Raw genomic sequence first — 23,499 nt, 5'->3', positions numbered from 1 at the left:
AGGATTCTAAAAGGAACTGGCACTTATATAAAATTCAACTCTTTCAAGAATTAAATCGTCTGCTTAAGATGCAAATGGCCTAACTCCAAAACACAAAATTGTTCAGTGGACACGAAAAACTTTTCAGAAGGAGAAAAAATAATAAAGCAAAATAAGTTGTTTGTTGTCATATTGTTTTATTTGTTGTATCTTAAACTGTTGTTTTTTTTTGTCTATTATTTTTTCTCCTTTTGACAAGTTGCGTCTCCTGATCAATTTTCTGTTTTGGAGTTAGACCATTTGCATCTTAAGCCGACGAAATGATGATGATAACGACCGCCGTTTACAGTTTTGTGAAATAATGAACTCATTTCAAATAATCCCAACGAGAGTCTGAGAAGCAATAAATCTTTTAAATATTTATTGCTTCTCAGACGAATGTTCATTTTTTCGCAATGGCACTGTCAATCGTCATAATTGTTGGTAGTGCTCCGACACGAATCCAAGGATCTACCATGAGGTTCATACTTAACACCCTCAAAAATTAAGTTTGGGTTGGTATTTTTGGTGATCCCATAATTGGACTATTTTTCTTACCGGGAAATTTAAATAGAGATACGTACTTTAGAGACTTACGTACTCTAGACTTTTTGGGGAATGCCGTTAACCCAGCATTGATTGAAATTATGGAAAACGACCAACGCTACCATGAAGAAAATGCGATATTTCAGCAAGACGGGGCCCCTCCCCATTATGCATTACCAGTACGGCAGTTTCTGGATAAAACGTTTCGTGGTAGATGGATTGAGAAAAGGGGTGCTATCGAATGGCCCGCGAGATCGCCGGATTTATCACCTCTTGATAAAGTACTAACCAATAAAATTAAATTAGATTTCTCTGGAACCCGAAGCTTACATTTGAAAAGCAAAGCGCTATTGTAAAGAAAATTAAATGCCCTTTCAAAAGATATATCATAACACACCCCTTCCCATTTAAAAAATAAGGGTGAATGTCCCTTCCGCTAAGGGGTTGAAGTTGTGGGGTTAAAAATGTAAATAAAAAATCTTTCTAAAATCAAAAATCAACGGGTGCAAGCGTTTTTGTTTTGTAAATCAAGAACCTGATGTATAAACTAGCGCTAAAAGTATTAAACAACGGTATTGTTTCAAAATCTTTGACAAGCTGTCATGCTGCAAAAACTCAAGTTACCAATTTCAAACTTGGCAGTTGTAACTAGAATAAAAGGACCTTTAAAATAAGCTAATACTTGACCCCCAGTTCTATTTAAGACTTTGAGGGTGGTTGCACCCGCCAAGGGGTTGAAAGTTTAAAAAAAAAAATTATATAATTTATAGAGGTATAAGCAAGAAGACTGGAGAAAGAAGAGATATCTCCTATGCTGCCTATGCATCGTGCTGGAGCCGATCTGGGGGAGCCAGCTCGTTTTCATCACTCTCGCACGCGTCTGTCTCTTTTCCTCCCTCGTTTCGATTTTTACTTACATTTGCCAGGCGGGCGTTGAGGACTGCGCAAACGCCAATCCGGGAATAGCATTGTTGGGGTAGGGAACTTGACATACCCATTGGCTCAGCCAGCACAGGCAAGATATCTCTCCTTTATCCAATCTTCTTGTGTATAAGTCAATAACGGACAACTCTTTATATGTCAAAATTGTCAAGTCAATGAATTGATGTCAAATACGCCGTTTGAATTAATTTTTTATGTGTGTATTATAGTTTTATTTACATTTTTTTATGTTGAATATTTAAAAGATTACAACATAAAATTAACTAAGTACACAAAAAAAAGATAACAATACAATATACGTGCAATATCAGTAAGCATGCCAGTTTTTAACAAGCTTCTTGTATTAAAGTTAAATGTAGAGACCTTTTTTGAAATAAATATTCAGAATGGTAGTTCCAAGTATTAAAAAGATATTCCAGTTATGGACTCTGCAGTAAGAAAAAGAAAATTGAACAAAAAAGTCTCTTTAGACCAACCCATGATGACTGAGACTGATCAAGCTGTAAGTATTTATTATTGTATAGTTATGCCACAAGGCATATATTTCATTGCCAAAAACATTTTCTATACGAAGCATACTTAAAACCTATAAGTTGGTTTCTCAAATTAATATATTGTTGAGTAGTTATTTCTTGCAGTGCTCTAATAGGGTTGCCAATTGTCTCACATTAGAGGTGTCCTGTTTTGTTCTAAAATTCCTTACAGGAATCTATTTGTCCTGCATTTTAAAGATTATTCCAATACACAAAAATTCAAGAATCACAAACTGAGAAAATCTTTCTAATAATCTGTTTAATTGTCTTTCATAATTCTGTTGCTGGCGGAGAATTAATTTGCTCAAAAATTGTAAATTTTATTAATTTAAAATCCAAGATGGAATATTTTAATCTAAAAAATATTTCTAGTTTTTTGTTCTGCAACATGGTAAATAATGCTGTAAGATGTGAGTTAAGTTACTGTAATGTTGACTGTGAAACATTACTTTAAAACATAAAAAACTCCTATAAATATAATCTTAAGATATAAGAAATTAGAAAAAATTACTTATAATCTAAAAAAATGCAAGTCTCCAATATACAAGTGTGATCCTATACTTCAAAAAAACCAAGGTATTTGTTCAAGTAAGTTGAGTGAGGAATTTGTATGAGGAAAACACTAGTTATGATAACATCAACAACTATTTAAAAATTATAGACAATTAAATATCTTTTGTGTTTTTTTTTTAAATTAATTTGTACAAGGAATATTAAGTCTGATTATTTTTTATGTGTTGTTTAGAAAATGCTAAATTTCTGTAATAAATTTTCAAAAAAAAATCCAGAATTTTTTTTCTCAATTTAGCAGGATTTGATAACAGAATGTTATACAGTAGAGTCTCGATAACGTGAACGTCCCATAACGTGGACATCCCTAAACGTGAACATCCCAAAACGTGAACAGCCTAATTGGTATTCAGCCTATTCTAAAACGTGAATGCCAAAAATATCTCGCCTCTATAACGTGAACAAAAACATATTTATATCGTTTTACCGTTTTACCCATAGGCATTAAGTGGCATTTCCTATGTTCCCTTTGTCGGCAACTTTAGTACTAACTTAGTGCTTTTGCATATTGCCTCCAAATTGTATATTTTGTTTATGCATATTTGGAAGAGATATGAAATTTGCGTCTTATTCAGTGTTTGTTCGCCGAACAATACGAAACAAACATGATGTCTATTAAGAAAGTAAATTAGTTAACTCTGAAAAAAAAAGCCCAATTCTTGTCTGATGTTAGTAGAGGTTGCGGAGTTACCTTTTTAGCAAAAAAGTATTGAATAGCGAAATCCACGGGGTGTGCAATTAAGAAGAAAAAAGACCAAATTACTTCAACAGTTGCCTTGACTTTTTCTGGACCAGGTAAACAAAAATCTTTTATACCTTCTGAATATCCATTAATGGAAAAAGTTTTGTATAAGTGTTTTTTGCGACAACGAGAGAGGAATGCACTAATAAGTGGTTTAATTTTAAAAGAGAAAGCCAAATATTTTCACGAAAAACTGTACGACAAAAATTCCACTTTTTCTTCAAGCTCGGGGTGGATGCAAAAGTTCAAGAAAAGATTTGGCATACTCTTCCTAACAATAACTGGTGAAAAACTATCTTCTCAGCCCGAGCTGGTTTCACCATTCTTATGTAAACTTGAAGAAAAAATCAAGGACCTAAACTTAGACTATGACCAAGTGTACAACGCCAATGAAACCGGCTTGTACTGGAAGCTTTTACCCGGAAAGGCTTACGTATCCAGTGAAGAAAAAACTGCCCCTGGAAGAAAAACAGTCAAAGAAAGAATAACGTTTCTAGCATGTACAAATGCGACTGGACTACATAAACTGACTCCTTTGGTAATAGGGAAAGCTAAAAAACCACGAAGTTTTAAGAACTCTTACATTCCTGTACACTACAAAAACTCACAATCTGCATGGATGACAGCCGGAATTTTTAAGGAATGGTTCAAACGAAATTTTTGTTCCTGAGGTAAATTTCCTGCCATAGCTATACATTTCAAAATTAAAAGTTTTTTTTAATTTTAGGTGAGAAAGTTTCTTAAGAAACAAGGTCTTCCAGAGAAAGCACTTCTTTTATTGGATAATGCCCCCAGTCATCCCCCAGTAGAGGAACTTTTATCTGATGATGGACTAATTCTAGTTATTTATATGCCTCCCAATGTGACACCGTTAATTCAACATATGGACCAAAACATTATTAGGTTGACTAAACTGCATTATCGCTCCATGTTTTTGGCAATGGTTGTAGTTAATAAATCTAAGGACACGAATGTCATTATCAAACAATACAACCTCAGGGATGCTATTTTAAACTTATCACGAGCATGGAATAAATTAGAACCAGCAACCGTTAAAAAGTGTTGGAAAAATATTTTCGAAAGCCAAAGCAATGATGATTGTGAAGACACAATACCCTCGGCAACTCTTTGTCAAGAATTGCTAAGCCTGAATAGCATTGTAGAGACTAACCTCAATATTAGAAGTAATTGATCCAGGGCAAGACTTCGAACATGAAGATATCGAAGAAGGGAATACAGATGACCTCGTTGACATTATGAGAATTGTACTGCAGTGTCTAATGATTCAGAAACCGAACAGGATCAAGATCCAGAGGTTTCTCAGGCTATGGATAAAGTCACTCACGTTGAGGCAGTTCGTACATTTAACAGAGGTCTAGAATGGGCGGAGCAAAACAATGCCGACTTCGAGGATATTCAGTCTTTACACAAATTACATAAATGTGCAACTATTCTTTCAAACAAACAACGTATCCGTCAAATAAAGGTAAATAACTTTTTTCTAAAAACAACGGATTAAATATAAATAATGTATGTTGGAATTATTTACATACATATTATACTTACCTATCTTATTTATTTATATTATTACTATACTTATCTCTTCCAATCCCCACCTCCTCGCTTACGAGAAACTCTCTTATATTTATTAGTCGTAAAATATTTAATCATGTTCCTTTTTCGATTAGGACTGTTACAGACCTTAAAAAGTTTAGGAGAAATCTAAAGAAATTAATCTTACCAAAAGCTTACTACAGCATTGAAGAATATTTTAACGATTCATTTTAATATTTAAAATTAATTATATGTCTGTTGATCAGATTTTTTTTCTTTTCTTCTTTTTTGGTTTTTTCTTTGTTTATATAAAATATGCTATATTAAAATCGATTCTGTATTCTGTTTTGTCCTGTATAACCAAATAAATACTTGTATTATAAATTCTAGGATTAGGAAGCTTTTAGCACAAGTTTGTAAACTTAGCAAATAAAGTATATTTTGACTTTGACCTATATAATAAATATTTTTTTCTTTATACTATGTATTAACATATACATATACATTTTCAACTATGTATTACTAACTTTATAACATGTTTTTGTTTGATTTTCCAATAAAATATATATTCAAAGTACATATACATGTTAGATTATCATGCAATTAACTTTATCTAGTAACATAAACTCCTCGAAAACATGAACACAGTCATCCCTAATTAGTTCACGTTATCGAGACTCTACTGTAAATGCTTTTTCAATAATGTTTTTTAATTATTTTATGGTATTGAAAAAGAACTTGCTATGCAGATTAAATATGTTTAAAGCTTATGCAGAAAGTTGATGACAATTTTTTGCATGTTATTTGTGCAACTAATTAAATTTCTCCCACAGAATAAATAAATGATATTAGCTAATTCCATGAAATGTTATCACAATATGCGTTCTTATATGAAATTAAAATTTAGTTTTTCTGAACATAATATTTTAAAAAACTATGTCAACTTATGAAAAGAAAATTTACAAATGATTTGCACTTTTACTCTTATACAGACAGACAGATCTTCATATAGAAAACTTATAGATTTGACTAAAAACTTACATTACCACAAGTACTTTTCTACAGCATCCAATAAACAGAAGAAAAGTGGATTAATCATAGATGATAATACTACTGCTCTAACTGACCAAACTGATCAAAAATATTTCTCAGACTGCAGATTCTCTCAATTTTCTCTTGACTAGTAGAAGTATATATAATTCATTTTATTTTCTCCCTTCAAACTTTGAAGAAATAAAGCAGACCATTTTGAGTGTTAAGAACAAAAATAACTCTGGTACTGATGAACTATCTATTATATTATTTTTTAATTTTCCTGATCAAATTTTGGAAGTTTTAGCTAGGGCAATCAACTCTTCCTGGGAATCTGGTACCTTCCATACATGCCTTAAATTTGCAAAAAAAATTGCCCAAATTATAGACCTAGATCTCTATTATCCAGTCTTTCTGAAATGTGGAAAAGCTTGTCAAAAGTCAAAACAAACTATTCTTCTCCAATATGGTTTTCAAGAGGATCACAGTACAGATAATGCCATTTTTCAGTTTTTGGGGAGACTTTACAATAGTATAAACAGTGGTGAGGTAACTGTGGCAGTTTTACTGACTTATATTAAATAAGGCTTTGTCATTACAGGATGACGAGAGTCATCATGACAAGGCTTTGTCATTATAAGATATTATCAAGAGTCTTTATAGGATGAATGCAGTCTAGTGTTCTGGAGATTGGCTGTAGAGTTGCCCAGGGGTCAGTTTTGAGTCCTGATTTTCATCAATGAACTTATGTCACTAAGAATTACTGGCAAAATTACATTTGCTGACAATACTACTATTCTTTGGTACTGTTCTGACCTTGTGATTCTGAAAGAAGCTACTCAGGATGATCTTCAAATGTACAAGTCCTGGTGTGATTCTATTCTCCTTCTGTAATATCTGTTAAAGACAACTATTTTGACTCTTGTGGCATCTTTATAGTTTATTTATCCTAGAAACTGTTAATCTAAACTCAAAATGGCCAAAAAATGAGGTCTCAAAATGTTTTGGACTTAATGCTACCCATTCGTCACACAGCATTGGTGTCTATAATTTACAAGAGTATTAAGATTTATAATCATTTGCCATTATATTTGAGATTTACCTCCCTAAAACTATTTAGAAGAAAGATAAAGTTGTTTTTAGCTGATAAGGCTTATTATAGTTTCTAGTTCCCTATTTTATTTTACCTTATTTTAGTTTTTACTGTCCCATTTTAACTTTTTAATCACTTTATTTTGTTTGGTCAGACCCTAAGTTTAAGATTTATTTGTTACAACTTTTTGTTTGTGTGTTTCTTTTTTATGTTTTATCTGGATCCATTGACATTATTGTCTTAATATTTATTTTTATTATTTTTTTAATTCTTAACCTAAGTATGTAAGTAGCATATAAAATATTAACTAGTTTGCATATGACTCTTTATCAACAAGCTTTTTATGAACTGTCTCAAGAGTCAAGTGATCACTGACTTACACAACTAGAAGAAAATATTGGTATTGATGTTTTTTATTAAGAGTCTAGTGTAGATAACTACTTCAGATATAGAAACCACATTTCTGGATCAAATATCACAAAAATGTTTTCTCTTTTTTCTGTGTCATGGATCAATGTAAGAAATAAACTGACAATTGATCATGTTAAATCCGAGCTTCAAAAGAAAAGTTTTTGCACATTTTGATTGTCCAAAGTTTTGTTACATGAGTTGAGTAATAAAAAAATAATATTGACAATAAAGTCTCAAAATAAATCTGATTTTAGGGCTAAAAAATAGGAGAAACCAATTTTTTTTTTAATTCTTATTTATTAGGTGTAAAATAATATCTAATTTATCCAACATTATTAGGAATAGACCTCTTTTACGTTTTTATCAAATGTTATGTACCATAAATTAAGGAGCATATTCCAAGTAATAAGCACTGATTAATAATTCAATTTAGTGACTCAATTGTGTACTTATAGCATTGTTTTTGGGGTTTTTAAGATATCAGTATTATTTGTCAGTTTTAAAGGTATTTGAGACTGACAAATAGTACAGATTTAAAAGAACTGAGGTTATTTCCATTATACAGAAGAGGAGATCTTAGCGCAAATTGACGAATATCCTTCGTTAGGGAAAGGGAGATTTTACACGAACAATAATTGCATCCATTTCATTTTCAAAATTGGAAATATGCACGCACGTGCCTGAGGATTATCTCCGTCAGGTAGAATTCGCTCAATGCTTTTTCCAACAAACGAGGCGCGACGCCGAATTTCCGTTCTTAGTGATGTTTACGGATGAAGCCGCCTTTACACGTCAAGGGATTTTCAACAGTCACGTTTGGGCTGAAGCTTAATAGTTGGAATGTTCATTCTGGGGCTTCATTTGAAATCCCTGAAAACCTGAAAGATGTCACAAGAATTGACAATTACTTTGCCAGCATAGGGCCAGAGCCTGGTGATTGGGCCATCCCAGTGGACCCAGAGCTGGTCAAATATTATTCGTCTAACACTATGTTGCCTTCATCGAATAATACCTTCAAATTATCAATCGTTACAAAATATGATGTTTATAAATCATTTTCACAAACTAAATCAAAATGTATGGGTATTGATGAGATTAGTTATGATATGCTTCTATTTAGCATTGATTTTTTGGCTCCTGTAATAATGACTACTTACAATAACTGTTTACCATTTGGTGTATATCTTATTATGTGGAAAACGGCATTAGTAAAGCCACTGCCCAAGACTACACATATCAGTAGTCTGGATAAATTACGACCAATTAGCCTCTTGACGATCCTTGGGAAAATGCTTGAACGATTGGTTTCCGACATGATGAACAATTTTGTTTATTCTTAACAGATACTGCCAGATGTTCAGTCTGGATTTAGACCTTGTCATAGCACAGCAACAGCACTTAGTAGGGTTACTAGCTGCATATCTAAAAACATGGATGAATCAAAGGTCTCCTGTCTAGAACTTTTAGATATATAGTAGGCTTTTTAGATTATAGTAACGCATTTGATCTTATTAACCATGATATGCTAATTGCGAAGCTGCACTTTTTTGGGTTTTCTAATCAAGCTTGTGGCTGGTTTTTATTACATCTAAACCATAGAAAGCAGGTTGTGGACCTTGATGCGTCTAGGTCTGACATTCAATATCTTGAACATGGAGTGCCTCAGGGATCCATTGGGGCATCAGGGGCAAAAAGTATGGGACCAAGTCCTATCCAAGTACAATATCTCTAACTGGTCTTCTGGGCATGGTTTGTTGCTTAATGCCAAAAAGGGTACATTTGATTATTGATGAACCAAATAGTTTCCAGGCCTGGTACACAGATAGGATGAAAAGCAACAATTCGGATCCACCAATTTCGGAGTGTACAGGATGGAAACGAACACAGGGGAATCCTTTTCACTAGGAAAATACATCTCAGTTTGCGGAGATGTTTACTATACTTGAAGTAGCAAACAAACGAGAAGCATTAGAAGGTGACGAGGGGATTTGCAACTACTCTGATAGTCAAGCTGCCCCCAAGGCCATCCAGAAACCCAGGATCAGCTCCGCGCTAGTCCAGGAGTGCAAAGACGCATTGGAAAGACTTGCATCACACAGGGAAGTGATACTGAGGTGGGTCCCAGGATACCGGGGTGTTGAGGGCAGTGAGCGGGGCGATGAACTGGAAAAACAAGGTTCCGTTAGCTTCTTCGCAGGCTCCGATTCTTATCTAGGTCTTAGCCAAAAATGAATCTCCCCGGTACTTAATATTTGGGCCTGGGAAAAACAAGGAACAATTGGAGAAGAACAGAAGAATGTAGACAGGCGATGGAGATGATACTAGATCATGGCGGCTCTAAAGCAAGGCAACTGCTAGCAAAGACCCGACAGGGTATCGATTTGGTCGGAATCCTGACTGGTCATAACTGTCTAAACAGGTATCTATACCTTTTTGGTATAAGAGAAAGCCCGCCCTGCCCGAACTGCGATACAGGGTAGGAAACTTCATACTTTTGCAGCAACGACACTCTAACGGGAAGATCTTAAATATCTGAACTGGGACAACGTAACGTGCAAGCCTTTATTATAAGGACGAGCCGATTCAGTGAAGACCGCGCATTGGGAGTGAAGGCGTAGGGGTGAGTTTGGCGAAAAAGGACTGTTTAAGGTCCGGACACACATAACGGCAACGAAAACGATCCGTCGGCAGTGTCACGGACGACTTACCGTGGACGAGACTCAGATCACACTTGACCGATAGATGGCCGTGTTTACGGCAGTGTTTTGATACCAGCGTGTTAACAAGACTCGTGGTGTATGGTTGATGGGTTTTTTATCTTATATTATTATAATATATGCAAAATGTTTAGTAGTTTTCAAAATAGTGAATTGCGAAGCGCCAACTTTTTGATTGGGAAGCCGGAAGCGCAAACCGACAACAGTCTACCAAACAAACAAACTCTGACACGTGGAACTCAACACCGATTTAGTAAAAATTCAAACAAATTTAAATCGGCGCGGTGCGGTCTCGTCACACGGGCGTAAATCGTAAAAAATAATTTTATTGGTTTACTTTAGACTTAAGTCGTCCGTGACACGGCTGACTCACGGATCGTTCTCGTTGCGGTTATGTGTGTCCGGACCTTTAGGCCTACTTGTCGAGCTCTAGCTCCCTCACCCATACTACCTCTGTCTAAATGTTTATATAATATAAAATAATTCATTCTAAGATACTTGTGTTCCTAGTTTAGTGATGTTTTGGAATTTTATTTTAAAACTGTTGTGAGATTTTATATATTTTATAAAAATATTATTATTAAAATGTAAATACGTTAATTATTTTCCTAGTTTTTGTACTATTTTTATTAGTATTCTGTAGTTAAAGTTGATTCGTAGGGTTTCTTTAGGGTTCTACTTACGTTTGGTTTATTATTTTTATCTATAGTGTTTAGTTTTTAAGTAATTCATCTTGTTCGAGAGCCCCATTTTGGCCCCAATTTAGGTTATATTATTGAAAATCCCTGTAGTTCTAATTTTCTAGAATTTGTATGCTTACTTGCTTTGACTGTCAGTATTTTCCTAAATTATTGGTCTCTTTCGGCAAAAACAATGAAGATAATTCTAAATATTTCGAAACTGTTCCATCGGGTCTTAAAAAGGCCACGCTTCGTGATAATTGATTCAGTTTTAATTGTTTAGTCAGTTTTTACCTTGGAAAGAATTAAACGACAGTCAAGGCGAGTTAGGTTAGTGTTTTTTTTTGACGTTGACAATAAAAGTGTGTTCCCGAATTTCGTTACAATATAATAAAAAAGGTGTAGCAATAAAATTTTGTTTTAGGAAGATGAGCCCAATGACACCTGTAGACTCTTAGGAACTGATTTAATAAATGGCAGCAAGGATGAGGTTCAAGTGGAAGTAGTTATGTTAAACCATGAACCTCTGTGGGCAACAGCAATCCAAATGTTTATACCATTTATTTTGGCTGGTTTTGGGATGGTAGCAGCAAGCTTACTTTTGGACAAAGTTCAACATTGGCCGGTGTATCAAAACATTTCAGAAGTATACATTCTTGTGCCTGCTCTATTAGGCCTTAAAGGCAATTTGGAAATGACTTTAGCATCAAGATTATCTACCCATGCTAATTTAGGACATTTAGATGGACATAAGCAGAAACTAAGTTTAATTATAGGTAATATGGCCCTTATATTATGTCAAGCCATTGTAGTTGGATTTCTTGCATCTGTTGCTGCTGTGGTGTTTGGTTGGATTCCTCGTGGAGAACTAAATATTCAGCATGCTATGCTCCTTTGCGCTAGCAGCATAGTAACTGCATTTGGTGCCAGTTTTGTTTTAGGAGTGGTCATGATAGGTGTAATAATTTTTTCAAGATATTTTAATATCAATCCTGATAACGTCGCTACACCGATTGCTGCAAGTCTTGGAGATTTAATAACATTGGCTGTTTTATCGTATTTTGCTTCCTTGTTTTATCAAAATCTGAGCAGCCATCCATGGTTATGTCCAATATTGATTATATTAGGGTTATCTTTCGTTCCTTTATGGGCATATGTTGCTAGTCAAAATAAGTATACTCGTGAAGTTTTATTTAGTGGATGGAGTCCTGTTGTTACAGCTATGATTATCAGTAGTACCGGAGGCCTGATTTTAGATTTTACCGTCTCTCAGTACAAAGGTGTGGCCGTCTTTCAGTTAGTTATAAATGGTGTGGGTGGTAATCTAGTTGCTGTCCAAGCAAGTAGAATATCGACTGAATTACACAGTAGGGGCAGTCCGGGAGAATTACCAAAAGGTATGGAGATATGTATTAGCCCTTGTGCAGCTTTCTGTGATAATAAGAAAACTAGCCATACAGGAACAGCGAAAATGTTGATGCTTATGGTAATTCCAGGACATTTAATCTTTTCTTACACAGTTAGTTACTTACAAGCAGGCCATACATCAATCACCTTTATCTTTCTTGTGGTGTACTTAAGCGCAGCATTGATTCAGGTATTCCTGCTGTTATATACTGCACAAGTTTTAACACTTTGTATGTGGAAATCTGGAGTGGATCCTGACAATTCTGCTATTCCGTATTTAACAGCTTTTGGAGATTTACTAGGTACCCTACTTTTAGGAATTGCCTTTCAGATTTTGTTTCTTATTGGTGATAAAGATAGTGACGTTGGTGAGTGAGTAATTTCGTATTCTATTTTGATCAAGCTTGCAGGGTCAGTATTTTTATTGTGGGTTAACAAGCGGTTATAAAATATATCCAGGACTGTTATCAAAATTTAGGTTAATTTAGAAAACAAGGACTTAAATAGATTTAATCAAATCTGTATGTTATGTTAATATGTATTATGCCAAAGTTGCCATTTATTTAAGTTTGTGTATATTATTTCAAATATATTTTGACTATTGAATAACTTGTGTTTATTATGTTAGTTATACGTTTATATCAACTCGGTTTTCTAGAATTTTTATAAATTATGATTTGGAACTGAAAATACAATGCTTATGCTGCTTTACTAGAACAAAGTGGCACCTCGTGGGAAAATAATGTTATAATAATCATTTCTTTTCCTGCCTTACCTTAGTTATCATTTTCAATCCTATTCCCTACTACATAAGCAATTTCCACATCATGAATATAAAAATATTTTAATATAATAAACGTATAACAATATTTTTTCCACTTTTAAGGTCGAGAGGCCCCGGAGTTTTCCTAAAAAAGTAGCATTAATAACTTTGCGGTTACCCAACAATATTCATTTTGAAATTAATCCTTAAAGAGATGAAACATTATAGTTTTTCTTACTCTAGTATATTATTGGCATTGTTTTATGTACCCTTCTGTATTTTTGTTAATGCTATTTGCAAAATATGACAATGTTTGTATACATATCTTATTGATTATAATGTATGGGCTTAAATAGCAATTACTTATAACCGATGGTTCACTGAAGTTTTGCATGATCGGCCAATACCTCGTGTAGGTATAATAACTCTGGCTATTCTGCATAAGATTTTATGTACGTTTTTTTTTGCTCCTTTTAGCCACTAACGATTTATTTAAATTCTGAACAGTTGATGACCTGCGAACGCAAAGTTACTTTTAGCCCCACTAGTCTATGTAAGTGATTTCTTGTGTACTATACAAGAATTCTGCGTTTCTGGATTACTAAAGAGGTAAGAGAAGACTGCGTTTGCTACGAAAATGTTATGTCTCTTTAGGAAGTCTAAACCTAATCAAATCATAAAATATTAAAATATATTTACTGATATTTTTATATTCCCTTATGAAAAAATGCGTACTTTATAATACTTTCTGCTGATATAATACTTTCGACGAATAACAAACGTTTCCTATTTTATGTAGGATTGATTATCAGAGTATCCGCCAAACAAAATACCAACACTATCGTAGACAGGCTTTTCATAAAATTGTGAATGTGTGGATCATATAAAATAAAAATTAACTTTCTAAACTGAGAAAGAAAATTGCGGCTTACTAAAAATTAGTCCTTTAAAAAAAACATTTCCATTCCTGTTTATAGGATAATAATGGGAAAAAAGGCACCTCTATTTAACGCCTATTGTATGATTACACGAAATTAGAACGGTGTTTTTGGCGTTATAGTTTAGCCTTTCGTTTCGAGCAGTGCTTGAAATTGTCAGTAAGTGAGTGTGAGTGCAACACTCGAATATCAGAAATAAAGAAGGTAATCCAGTGAGCTTGTTCAGAGTTCAGTATCCAGTGGTTTTTCAGTGACTACTTAGTAGTCTGCATTATGAACTATTTTTTATTAAGTTTTAAAATTTTGCTCGTTATTGATGTCAAACGTAAGTCCGTTCGTTGTTTAGATGATGAAAAATTCCCATTTGGTCCACTTTTAGGTAGTTAAATATTGAGAACTCTAGGAATGCCAAATACAATTTCAGGTCTTACAAATTAATATTTAGATCATATTGAAACGGCACATTTTAAAGTTCGTTTGTTTTATTTAACACTTAAACTGGCAATGTTAATATAATACATATAAGAACTTCAAATAAAGTAGTTATTTTATTTTTTTTTTATATTTTTTTCTTACTTAAATACTATGAATATTTTTTTGACGATATCGCATCCATTATTCTTTGAAAAGTTTGTGATGATAGTCCGGCCCATGAGAATGTTGGCTTTGCTGGGTTTTCTCGACCTCTTCCATAAAAATCGTCATAATAATCGTAATCTGTCGTTATAACGTTGAATTTTGCATAGTAGACTGCAGCAAACGCCGAATAAATAAGGAGGGCGGCAGTGACCAGCTGAAAAGGAAACAAACAATTACATTAAAGGAACTTTTCATAATATATTTATATACGGAGTGTCTGCGAAGTTCAGAGTCAGACAGCACATAAAATTAAAAAAGTATGGTCCTGTCCTTAGAACATTAAAAGACTCAATGGTCTAAGGTCCTGTCGCTTTATTACAAGTTAAAAGTTATTATGAGGAAGTTATGCGTGAGCAGGTCTGCATTCTGCACTTTTTTTTAATTAATAAAACACGAAAAGCTGGCATGCAATTTTGGGGTTTCAAAACTGGTTGGTGCTCTGTTTTGATTTGTGATTTGTTCGCTACAGTATTTTTTTTTGCAATTACGGTCAGTTTAAACACATACATTAACATATACACGTTTATAAAAATATCATACCAGCCTTCCCAAATAGTCTAAAAATTATAATAACAATCATAATATATTATGGTTGAACTGTTACATATAGGAAGTCCATATTTTCTTTAGATAAAAGGACACATATCACACACAGTGTGGCCCAAATTGGGTGTACATGGGTATCTTGGAAACTATAAGAGATAGAAAATTGGTTAAATGGGGAAAGTTGTAGGGCATTTGGGTACCAATTTAGTGCCGCTTTCAGAACGATTTTATCTTTTTCCGATTTTGAAATATTTGGAAAAAATCAAAAAGTTGCATTTTTGAAAAAGGGCTGTATTTTTTTTATTTCAACGTATTTTTAAAATCTGTAAAAACATTATTAAGACAACTTTTTAAGGACAACGCATACCTGAATTCAGTTTTTGTTTTCGATGTTTCGGTTCTGAGATTCCATCCTCAACTTATATTTTTCTTATGGCGGCCATTTTGTTTTTTTGCTAAATTAAAAAGATTTTTTTTCCCTTTAAAATGATGTATAACACTTTATGAAAATATTTTATGTTTACGTCAAAAAATTAAACAGTTTATTTTTCGCTGAGTTGGCCATGACTTTTATTGGCATTTTGTCGTACACACAATTATTAACTTGCTAACTTATACTTTTACATAATTTCAAACAATAAAACAATTAACTACTTGTAACAATAATATTAAATTAAACTATTCAAAATGACGGCCATTTTTGTTAAAACATTTTTCACATTTCTTTAAAACACTTCTAGTTACCTTGCGCAGGGTGTTTCTATTTATATTATTTAAGACATTCCGAACACTGTCCTCTAGTTGTTCGACAGTCAGGAGGTTCAAACTCGTAACCTTCATTTTTAACATATCCCCAAAGATAAAAATTCAGAGGTGTAATATCTGGAGACCTAGCTGGCCAATTTACAGCACCGCGGTTCGCGATAAGTTTATTGTTAAATGCTTGTGTTAACAAGTTTTGAACGTCCCGAGTATTATGTGCGGAACACCCGTCCTGTTGAACCACACATCACTCGGTATTTGTCCTTCAGGTATTATAGCTCTCACGGCAGGTAATATCTGCTCTTCCAAAAGATTTAAATATCTTTGACTTGTCAGTGTTTGGTTATAAATAAAGGGCCCAAGAAGGTGATATTATGCATGGTGATTACAGCATTTTACTTGAAAATAATTTTGTGGAGTGGGTAATTAACTTATCGTACATACCACACCATACATTAATTCCAAACCTTACTTGTAGCCTACTTTCAGCCACTTGAGGATTCTTAGTAGCCCAAAAATGACGATTATGCCTGTTGAATACTCCGCAGTTGCTAAAAAACGTCTCGTCGGTCGAAATATTTTTTCTGCTGAAATTAGGTATTTCTTGACATTCCCTTACAAACCAGTTTGAAAATTCTAATCGTCTTGGGTAGTCTGTATCACTTAAACCTTAAACAATAGTAGGCTTATATAGACGATATTTTTTTTTTAAGGACTCTTTGAACGGTAGTCCTTGGTATATTCATATCAGCTTTTCGGGTCGATGTTTTCTGGTTCGCATTAAAATGATCTAAAATGTTTTCATCGCGAGCTTCATTGCCCCTTTGATAATTTTCTGGCGTTGGTATTTCAAAACATCCATGAGTTCTAAGGTTCATGACAAGCCTAGCGAATAGTCTTGGACCTGGCAGTTGTCTCGATACAGTTCCAAATATCTGGCGATTGCAAGATTTGCATTCCTTATTACATGTAATATAACATTCCAATATGCCAAATTTTTCTTCACTGGTATATCGCATGGCCATTTTCGGAAATTACAAATTTAAACAAAACCCAGTAAATACAAACGAAAACAACTAGATACGAAAAAACTATTATATATAACTCGAACAAGAACAAAAAATTTACAAGATAAGAACTACTAAACAAGATAAAAAGTTAAATCAAATAAATAATATTTTGCGGAATTGTCAGTAAATTACGTTAAATCAGTAAACAGTAATAATTGTTTATACGACAAATGGCCTCCGTAGACATGGCCTCCGCATTCATGGCCAACTCATAAAGTGCTATACACCATTTTAAAAGAAAAAAAAAAGATCTTTTTAATTTAGCAAAAAAAAATGGCCGCCATAAGAATAATAGGAGTTGAGGATGGAATCTCAGAACCGAAACGTCGAAAACAAAAACTGAATTCACGTATGCGTTGTCCTTTAAAAGTTGTCCTAATAATGTTTTTACAGGTTTTAAAAATATGTTAAAATTAAAAAAAAAAATACAGCCCTTTTTCAAAAATGCAACTTTTTGATTTTTTCCAAATATTTCAAAAACGGAAAAAGATTAAATCCTTCTGAAACCGCCACTAAATTGGTAACTAAATGCCCTACAACTTTTCACATTTAATCATTTTTCTATCTCTTATAGTTTCCAAGATACCCATACATGTACACCCAACTTGGGCCACACTGTATATCGACTTTGTACCAAAATTATTTAGCCAATTTGCAAAGTCTATTTTAGAAGCAAATGATTTGGAGACTGCGCACAACAGTAGAGTTGGTCTTTAGCATATCTTCGGACCAAATTCAATGAAGGCCATGACTTCGGCTAGGGCAGTAATTTCTTGGCCAGAAGCCCTCGATCCTGCTACTATCCACCATATTTTGGCACATTTCTTTTTTCTGTCAACTTATTTAATTTATATTTTATGTTACTACTCGTACTGCAATCGACTCCGAGGTGAACCCAACAAATCCAATTTAATTATTAAAAAACATATCTTTGAGAAAAATCTTTTGAAACGCAGTTTAAATGGCTACATTCTATATAATATGTCCTGCCCAATTGAGGGCTTATGATAATTAAAAAAAAGCACCGTAAAGCAAGTTTTAATATATTGGTTGGATTATCTTCAGTGGAAGGGGTTTTAGGCAAATTCGTATCAATTTAGAAGAACAAAGGAAAGTGTAAAAAGTGCAAGTCATTAATTTTTCTACTTTTTACACTTTTATAAGTCTATACCTACTGAAATATGTTCCTTGGCAACCCTGAATTAATGAAGAATTTAAATTAAAAATCAGAACGCGTAAATAAAATTTAAAAGCAGACTCACCGTGGTAGCTCGCTTCAAAGCTAGGTCTGCTGCCACGAAATCAACAAATATTTATTTTTATTTATTTATTAATGACGAATTAATGACGAATTATGTAATAGGGTTATTACATAATTTAACAATAGTTTACAAGCTTATTTAAAGTTATCCAAGATACATAGTAATATACATATAATAGAGATATAAACTTAAAAGGTTCAAACAATAAAACTATATGACAGAAATAATCAATTGTTTCTTAAATTAATTAACCGATAGGCCAAACACTTCAATGTTGCAATTATTCATGAGTTTACAATAACGATCTGTGGGAGAATTTTTACCATAATTAGTACGGTGAAACGGAATACGAAAAGATTGAAAAGCATCTCTTCTAATCCTAATTGGTAAATCTAAGCTTTTACACTCCAACAATCTATGTAACCATTAATTAGCTTATGTACAAACATCATATCCATCTACGCTCCAATGTAACCAGATGTAAACGACTCTCAATTAATGCATAATCTTGATCAGCAATAAACAAACCTAATCTGAATGAACTTTTTCCATTGACAAGTTCTATACTGCCTAATATGGTGACTAAACTTTGGAGGCATATTAAAGCTTGAACGAACCAGCGAACCATAGACACTTCTTATAGTATCCAATGAAAAATTTGTACAATGCCTAAGAAAGCCAAAGCTAAGTATTTTTGATGATTTAACTGTAATTTCGTTCAGATTTTCATGAAAAAATAGATTCTCTTGAAAGACATAACTGTTCTTAACTGTTCCCAATAATATGATAGAAGATCGTATGTTTTCTGACCCCTTTATCAAAGCTAATAAAACAGCACTTAGATACATTCAAACTAAGCTTGTTGTCTCTACACCAATCAGCAAGTCTATCTAAGTCTTCCTGCAGAAGTGTCTTAAAAATAGTTTGTGCAAATAAATTAAATATAATAGGAGACCAATGCCCCTCTTGAGGGGGTAACAATAATTGCTTCACATAAAAAAGAACCCATTTCCACCTTCTGATGATCACCTACAAGAAAACTAGCAATCCAACCGAGAGTAAAAAAAATACAAAAAAAGTTCATGATCAACTCGACCAAAGAAAAATCTATATCCTTTGAAAAACCTGTATAAATTAAGTCAAGTCGTTTAAAATCCTCCAAGGCAAATTTGTCACTGTCCAGTAGCTTAAAGATATTTCCTTCATCAGATTAAATCTTTCTAACCAAATGATCATATAGACCTCAACTTCCTTACACTTGCAAGTCCCATCTTTTTGGCAGAATATAAATAGTGATAATAGGTAAAAATCTTTGAATACTGTGGGTGTTCTGTGAACTGTTTCCATCAACATAATAGGATAATAACATAATAGTAGTATGTTTTCTGTTGTATAAAAGTTAATAAAACAGCACTTGGACACATTCAGACTAAGCTTCTTATCCCTACACCAACCAGCGAGTCTATATAAATCTTCCTGCCACAATAAAACCCAAATCAAACAACTTACTCACAAAACTCGGTCATTGTAGATCGACCAGAATATGGGTCCTTAACGATATTCCCTTCATCAGATTAAATCTTCCCAACCAAAAGATCATAAGACCTCAACTTGTTTACAAATGCAAGGCCAATTTTTTGGCAGAATATAAATAGTGATGATAGCTAAAAATCTTGAAGTATTGTTGGACCTTCTGTGTGGTTTTGTGTAATTCTTAGTAATGTAAAAAACATTATTATTACATCAATGAAAGCTACCACAAGCAGTAGTTAATTTCAACTTCTCCTTGTTTTTTCATGAAATATTTTTTAAATTTTGGTATTCAGGAAATCTGCGAATGCCTAATCTTATTATTTTGTTTTTAAGCATTTTACTATTAGACACCTTTTCGTTAGGAGAATGTTAAATCTATCTCGAGCTAGTTTTATAGAGATTTATTATGTCGACCGTTATCCTTTATTGTCGCCAAAACTAATTAACGTCTGATATATGTTACTAGGTCTTTGGATAGGTATTTGTAGGATTCATAAATTCCCCACTTACCACTTTTAACCATCCTGAATCAATATTGAAACAATTTAATTTTTAGTAAATATTAGTCCGAGTTGAGCATGACCGTTAGACTGTAGGTATATTTCCAAAAATTATCTGTGATGTTTAGGTTTATGTAAGCATCGTAAGTTCACAATGAAAAGGTTTGTATTAATCATAATCATTTTATTTCCTGGGATAATACTCTATTTTCTTTGGTGGATTTCAGACAACTGACCAAAGTATAGCAATTATCTGTGTTACAACTTAATCTAACCTGTTTGAGTCCTAGAAATGCACGTTTCCCATAAACAAAATTAATACTTTTATATGCCGCTTAATGCTATAGCCTTTTAATCTAACGAATATAAGAAATCTAAAATATAAATAAGACCGCCAATGGATATAGGTCAGAACAAGTTTATTGGATACATGCTAATGATACCGCACTTAGGCAAAGAGGGAACTTGATACATAGCAGCAAGTGGAGAAGGTAACGTTTCATTATTTGTAATGTCATAAACAATGATATAAAAACAACAGGATGATTAATTTATATGAATTCTTAAGAGTGTCTTACCCAGCCCGGCGCATATTTTAAAGAATAGAGAAAGATCTAACGAATAGCGTATATTATAAGTAGCGTAGAACAATCTAAATATTTGGAGTTTCAGTTTATATTTATTAGCAAATATTGGTAAATTTATTACCTGCTTAGGAAAAAATATGATCTACATAAGAGGATACCTTAGATCACAAAGCTAAATTTGCAAATATCCAAACTGATTACCTGAAAAGCTGCCCAAAATTTAAAACTGCCTTCATTAATAATAAAATCATAATATCCTTCCCACGGATCAGCGACTGCTGCTTTTGATTCTTCCTTCATTTCCATTTTTGGCTCCTCGTGGTGGTGGTCATCATGATAAATTATATTATCGTCCATCATCATCCCTCTTGATTGCCTGATCGATTGTTGTTCCTCGTCGTAATCTCGAAGACCTTTCTCATACCTAAAATTTATAGTTATTGCTGTAAAACATCGTCAAGGCCGTTGTTTAAACCTCATTAGACCCATTTTTTTTCAGTCCTCAACCTGCACATTACATGTATAAGGGTCAACTATAAACAATTCCTTTTTTTGTGTGACAACAGCGGTGAAGAAGGAAATATGGAAAATATAATTGATAACATATTTAATTACAGTTGTTATGAATTCCAGTCAGATTTTGAACACTATATTCTAACAAGAAAGAACGAGAATAATTAAATCGGGACAACGCTTGAAAGGCAAAAGTTCAAAGGATATACGGAAAATGTTTCTTCCAGCCCTACATACATTTTGGCAAGATAACTTTCTCTTTATTTAATCAGATATTGCAGTATTTGAAAATTAGACCCAATACAACAATATTCTAGACATACATTAATAGCACATTGATGGAATATCTGTAATTTGTTAGTTAATAAGTCTTTAAAGGAAATACAAAAATGTCTCAAAAGGCGACAAGATTGCAATGGAAGTCTGCTAAAAATTTGCCGAAAGATTGACTTAAGTAATAAAAAATTTTAATTAAGGATCTCAGTACATCTAAAATCCAGATTTTTAAAAAAGAGATATTTTATACAATATTATATATATAAATAATTTTTACATAGGTTCGTCCAAGTAATATCCCGGTCATCCTCCGGGAACTGAATTAATTGTAAAAAAACTACTTTCTAGATACTTACAAAGATTTTTCAGATGAAGCCGGAGTTTTTTGCGTTGTTGCGATTGGTAACCTCGTTTCTGTAGTTGATGGTGGTAACACTGTGGTGGTACAATAAATGCCATTTAAGGAAAAAAATAAAACAACAAAACTGTAAAACACTATATAACACATTTTAAAAATTAAGGGTGAAAAAAAACAACACAAAATAATCTAGAGCAGCTGTTTTCAGCTATTAACAATATTCAAATATCAACTGGTAAAAATTATACATTTCTCAGTTTGATGGCACCTAGTGATGCTTGGTGATAATTGTTACAATCTAGTACATGTCAATATAACGGAAATGGGTCCTATTGCTATAATTTGTATAACAAATAAAGACTGAGCCACTGATTTTTTTGAAATCTGTGGCCGATTAAATATCGTTACCGTAATATATCATACTGGGTCACATTAATGTATTTAGCATCAAAAATAGAACGAATCATAAAAAATTCTTTTAGAAAACGACAGTTTCAAATTTTTAATTCGGCGACGAGATACCGGTTTAACGACGACAAATTTTGTTGACTTTAAATCTTTTACATTTTTCGATTAAAAAAAGGATTTTTTTTTTAACCAGCAAATACCAATATGATTGTCCCTTCTATTACAGGATTCAGCTGTCGACAAAAGAATACTTCAGTATCACAATTTTTATTCCAACAATTGATCAGCTCTCGAAATTTTGCATTTTGATTTAAAAATCTGCTGAAGTTATATAGGTAAAAAGACAAAAATAATTAGCTCTGGGAACTGCGGAAAATCATGATGCTGGAAAAAATATATGAAAAGGTCTTAACTAAGATCAACAATTATCTAAAGGGATGGGTGCTTGATAACATCTCGGAGAAGCGGGGCTAAGCAAATTTTGCAGATATGAAGTTTCAAACATTTTCAAAAGGGCAAGGATAGATATAGCAATAAATAGCTGAGTGGTTTCTTTACAGTAAACATTGCAAGCGGCAAAGATGCAGTCATATCACCGGAGGAGCAAAGATCTGGTATAGTAACTGCTCTAGAATGAAGAACTATTATATGATGAATTCATAATCAGATCATGCACAACATGAAATTTTTATGTTTCTGACCAAGCAGATGCTGTGATTTGAAGATTGAAGAGTTTCCGTAAGGAAAGAAGACACTAAAGACTGGATATAATCACTATTACACTCTCTTAAAGAGTTTAAATTTTGAAATTGTTCATTAGTATAGATTTAGATGTACGGCCAAATATGTGAAGATTTTATTTAGACTGTATGAGGGGTGAAATTCCGTTCTGTAGTTTAACTAATGTGCTATATAACCATCAACAATCATTACAATGTTAAATCACAAACATTACAGTTGAATTGATTTGCGTCAATAAGCGTAATAAAATTCAGACCCAATAATTCTACGAAAATCTTAATTGTCATACATTACAAAATTTAGTAAAACATACACACATTAAACATATGGAGCGCAGGTGTTTTAAAAAACAAAATAA

At 33.1% G+C, this 23,499-nt stretch overlaps 2 protein-coding genes across 2 annotated transcripts; one reads left to right on the top strand and one right to left on the bottom strand.

Annotated features, from left to right (window-relative positions):
• The first annotated feature begins 1,674 nt into the window (after nt 1-1,674).
• On the top strand, nt 1,675-12,854 carry LOC126748564 (solute carrier family 41 member 1-like). Its single transcript, XM_050457891.1, has 2 exons — nt 1,675-2,008; nt 11,263-12,854. Exons 1-2 carry the CDS (start codon nt 1,928-1,930, stop codon nt 12,619-12,621), a joined length of 1,440 nt encoding a protein of 479 aa, XP_050313848.1. The 5' UTR covers nt 1,675-1,927; the 3' UTR covers nt 12,622-12,854.
• A 1,599-nt stretch (nt 12,855-14,453) lies between these two features.
• On the bottom strand, nt 14,454-22,743 carry LOC126748565 (uncharacterized). Its single transcript, XM_050457892.1, has 3 exons — nt 21,991-22,743; nt 21,047-21,269; nt 14,454-14,739 (listed from the first exon to the last, which is right to left on the bottom strand). Exons 1-3 carry the CDS (start codon nt 22,140-22,142, stop codon nt 14,530-14,532), a joined length of 585 nt encoding a protein of 194 aa, XP_050313849.1. The 5' UTR covers nt 22,143-22,743; the 3' UTR covers nt 14,454-14,529.
• Between the last annotated feature and the right edge of the window lie 756 nt (nt 22,744-23,499).

Source organism: Anthonomus grandis, chromosome 22 (assembly GCF_022605725.1).
Source record: "Anthonomus grandis grandis chromosome 22, icAntGran1.3, whole genome shotgun sequence".
In the NCBI taxonomy this organism is placed as follows: domain Eukaryota; kingdom Metazoa; phylum Arthropoda; class Insecta; order Coleoptera; family Curculionidae; genus Anthonomus; species Anthonomus grandis.
The sequence above is the reverse complement of the archived record's forward strand: the minus strand, read 5'-3'. Positions and strand labels throughout refer to the sequence as shown.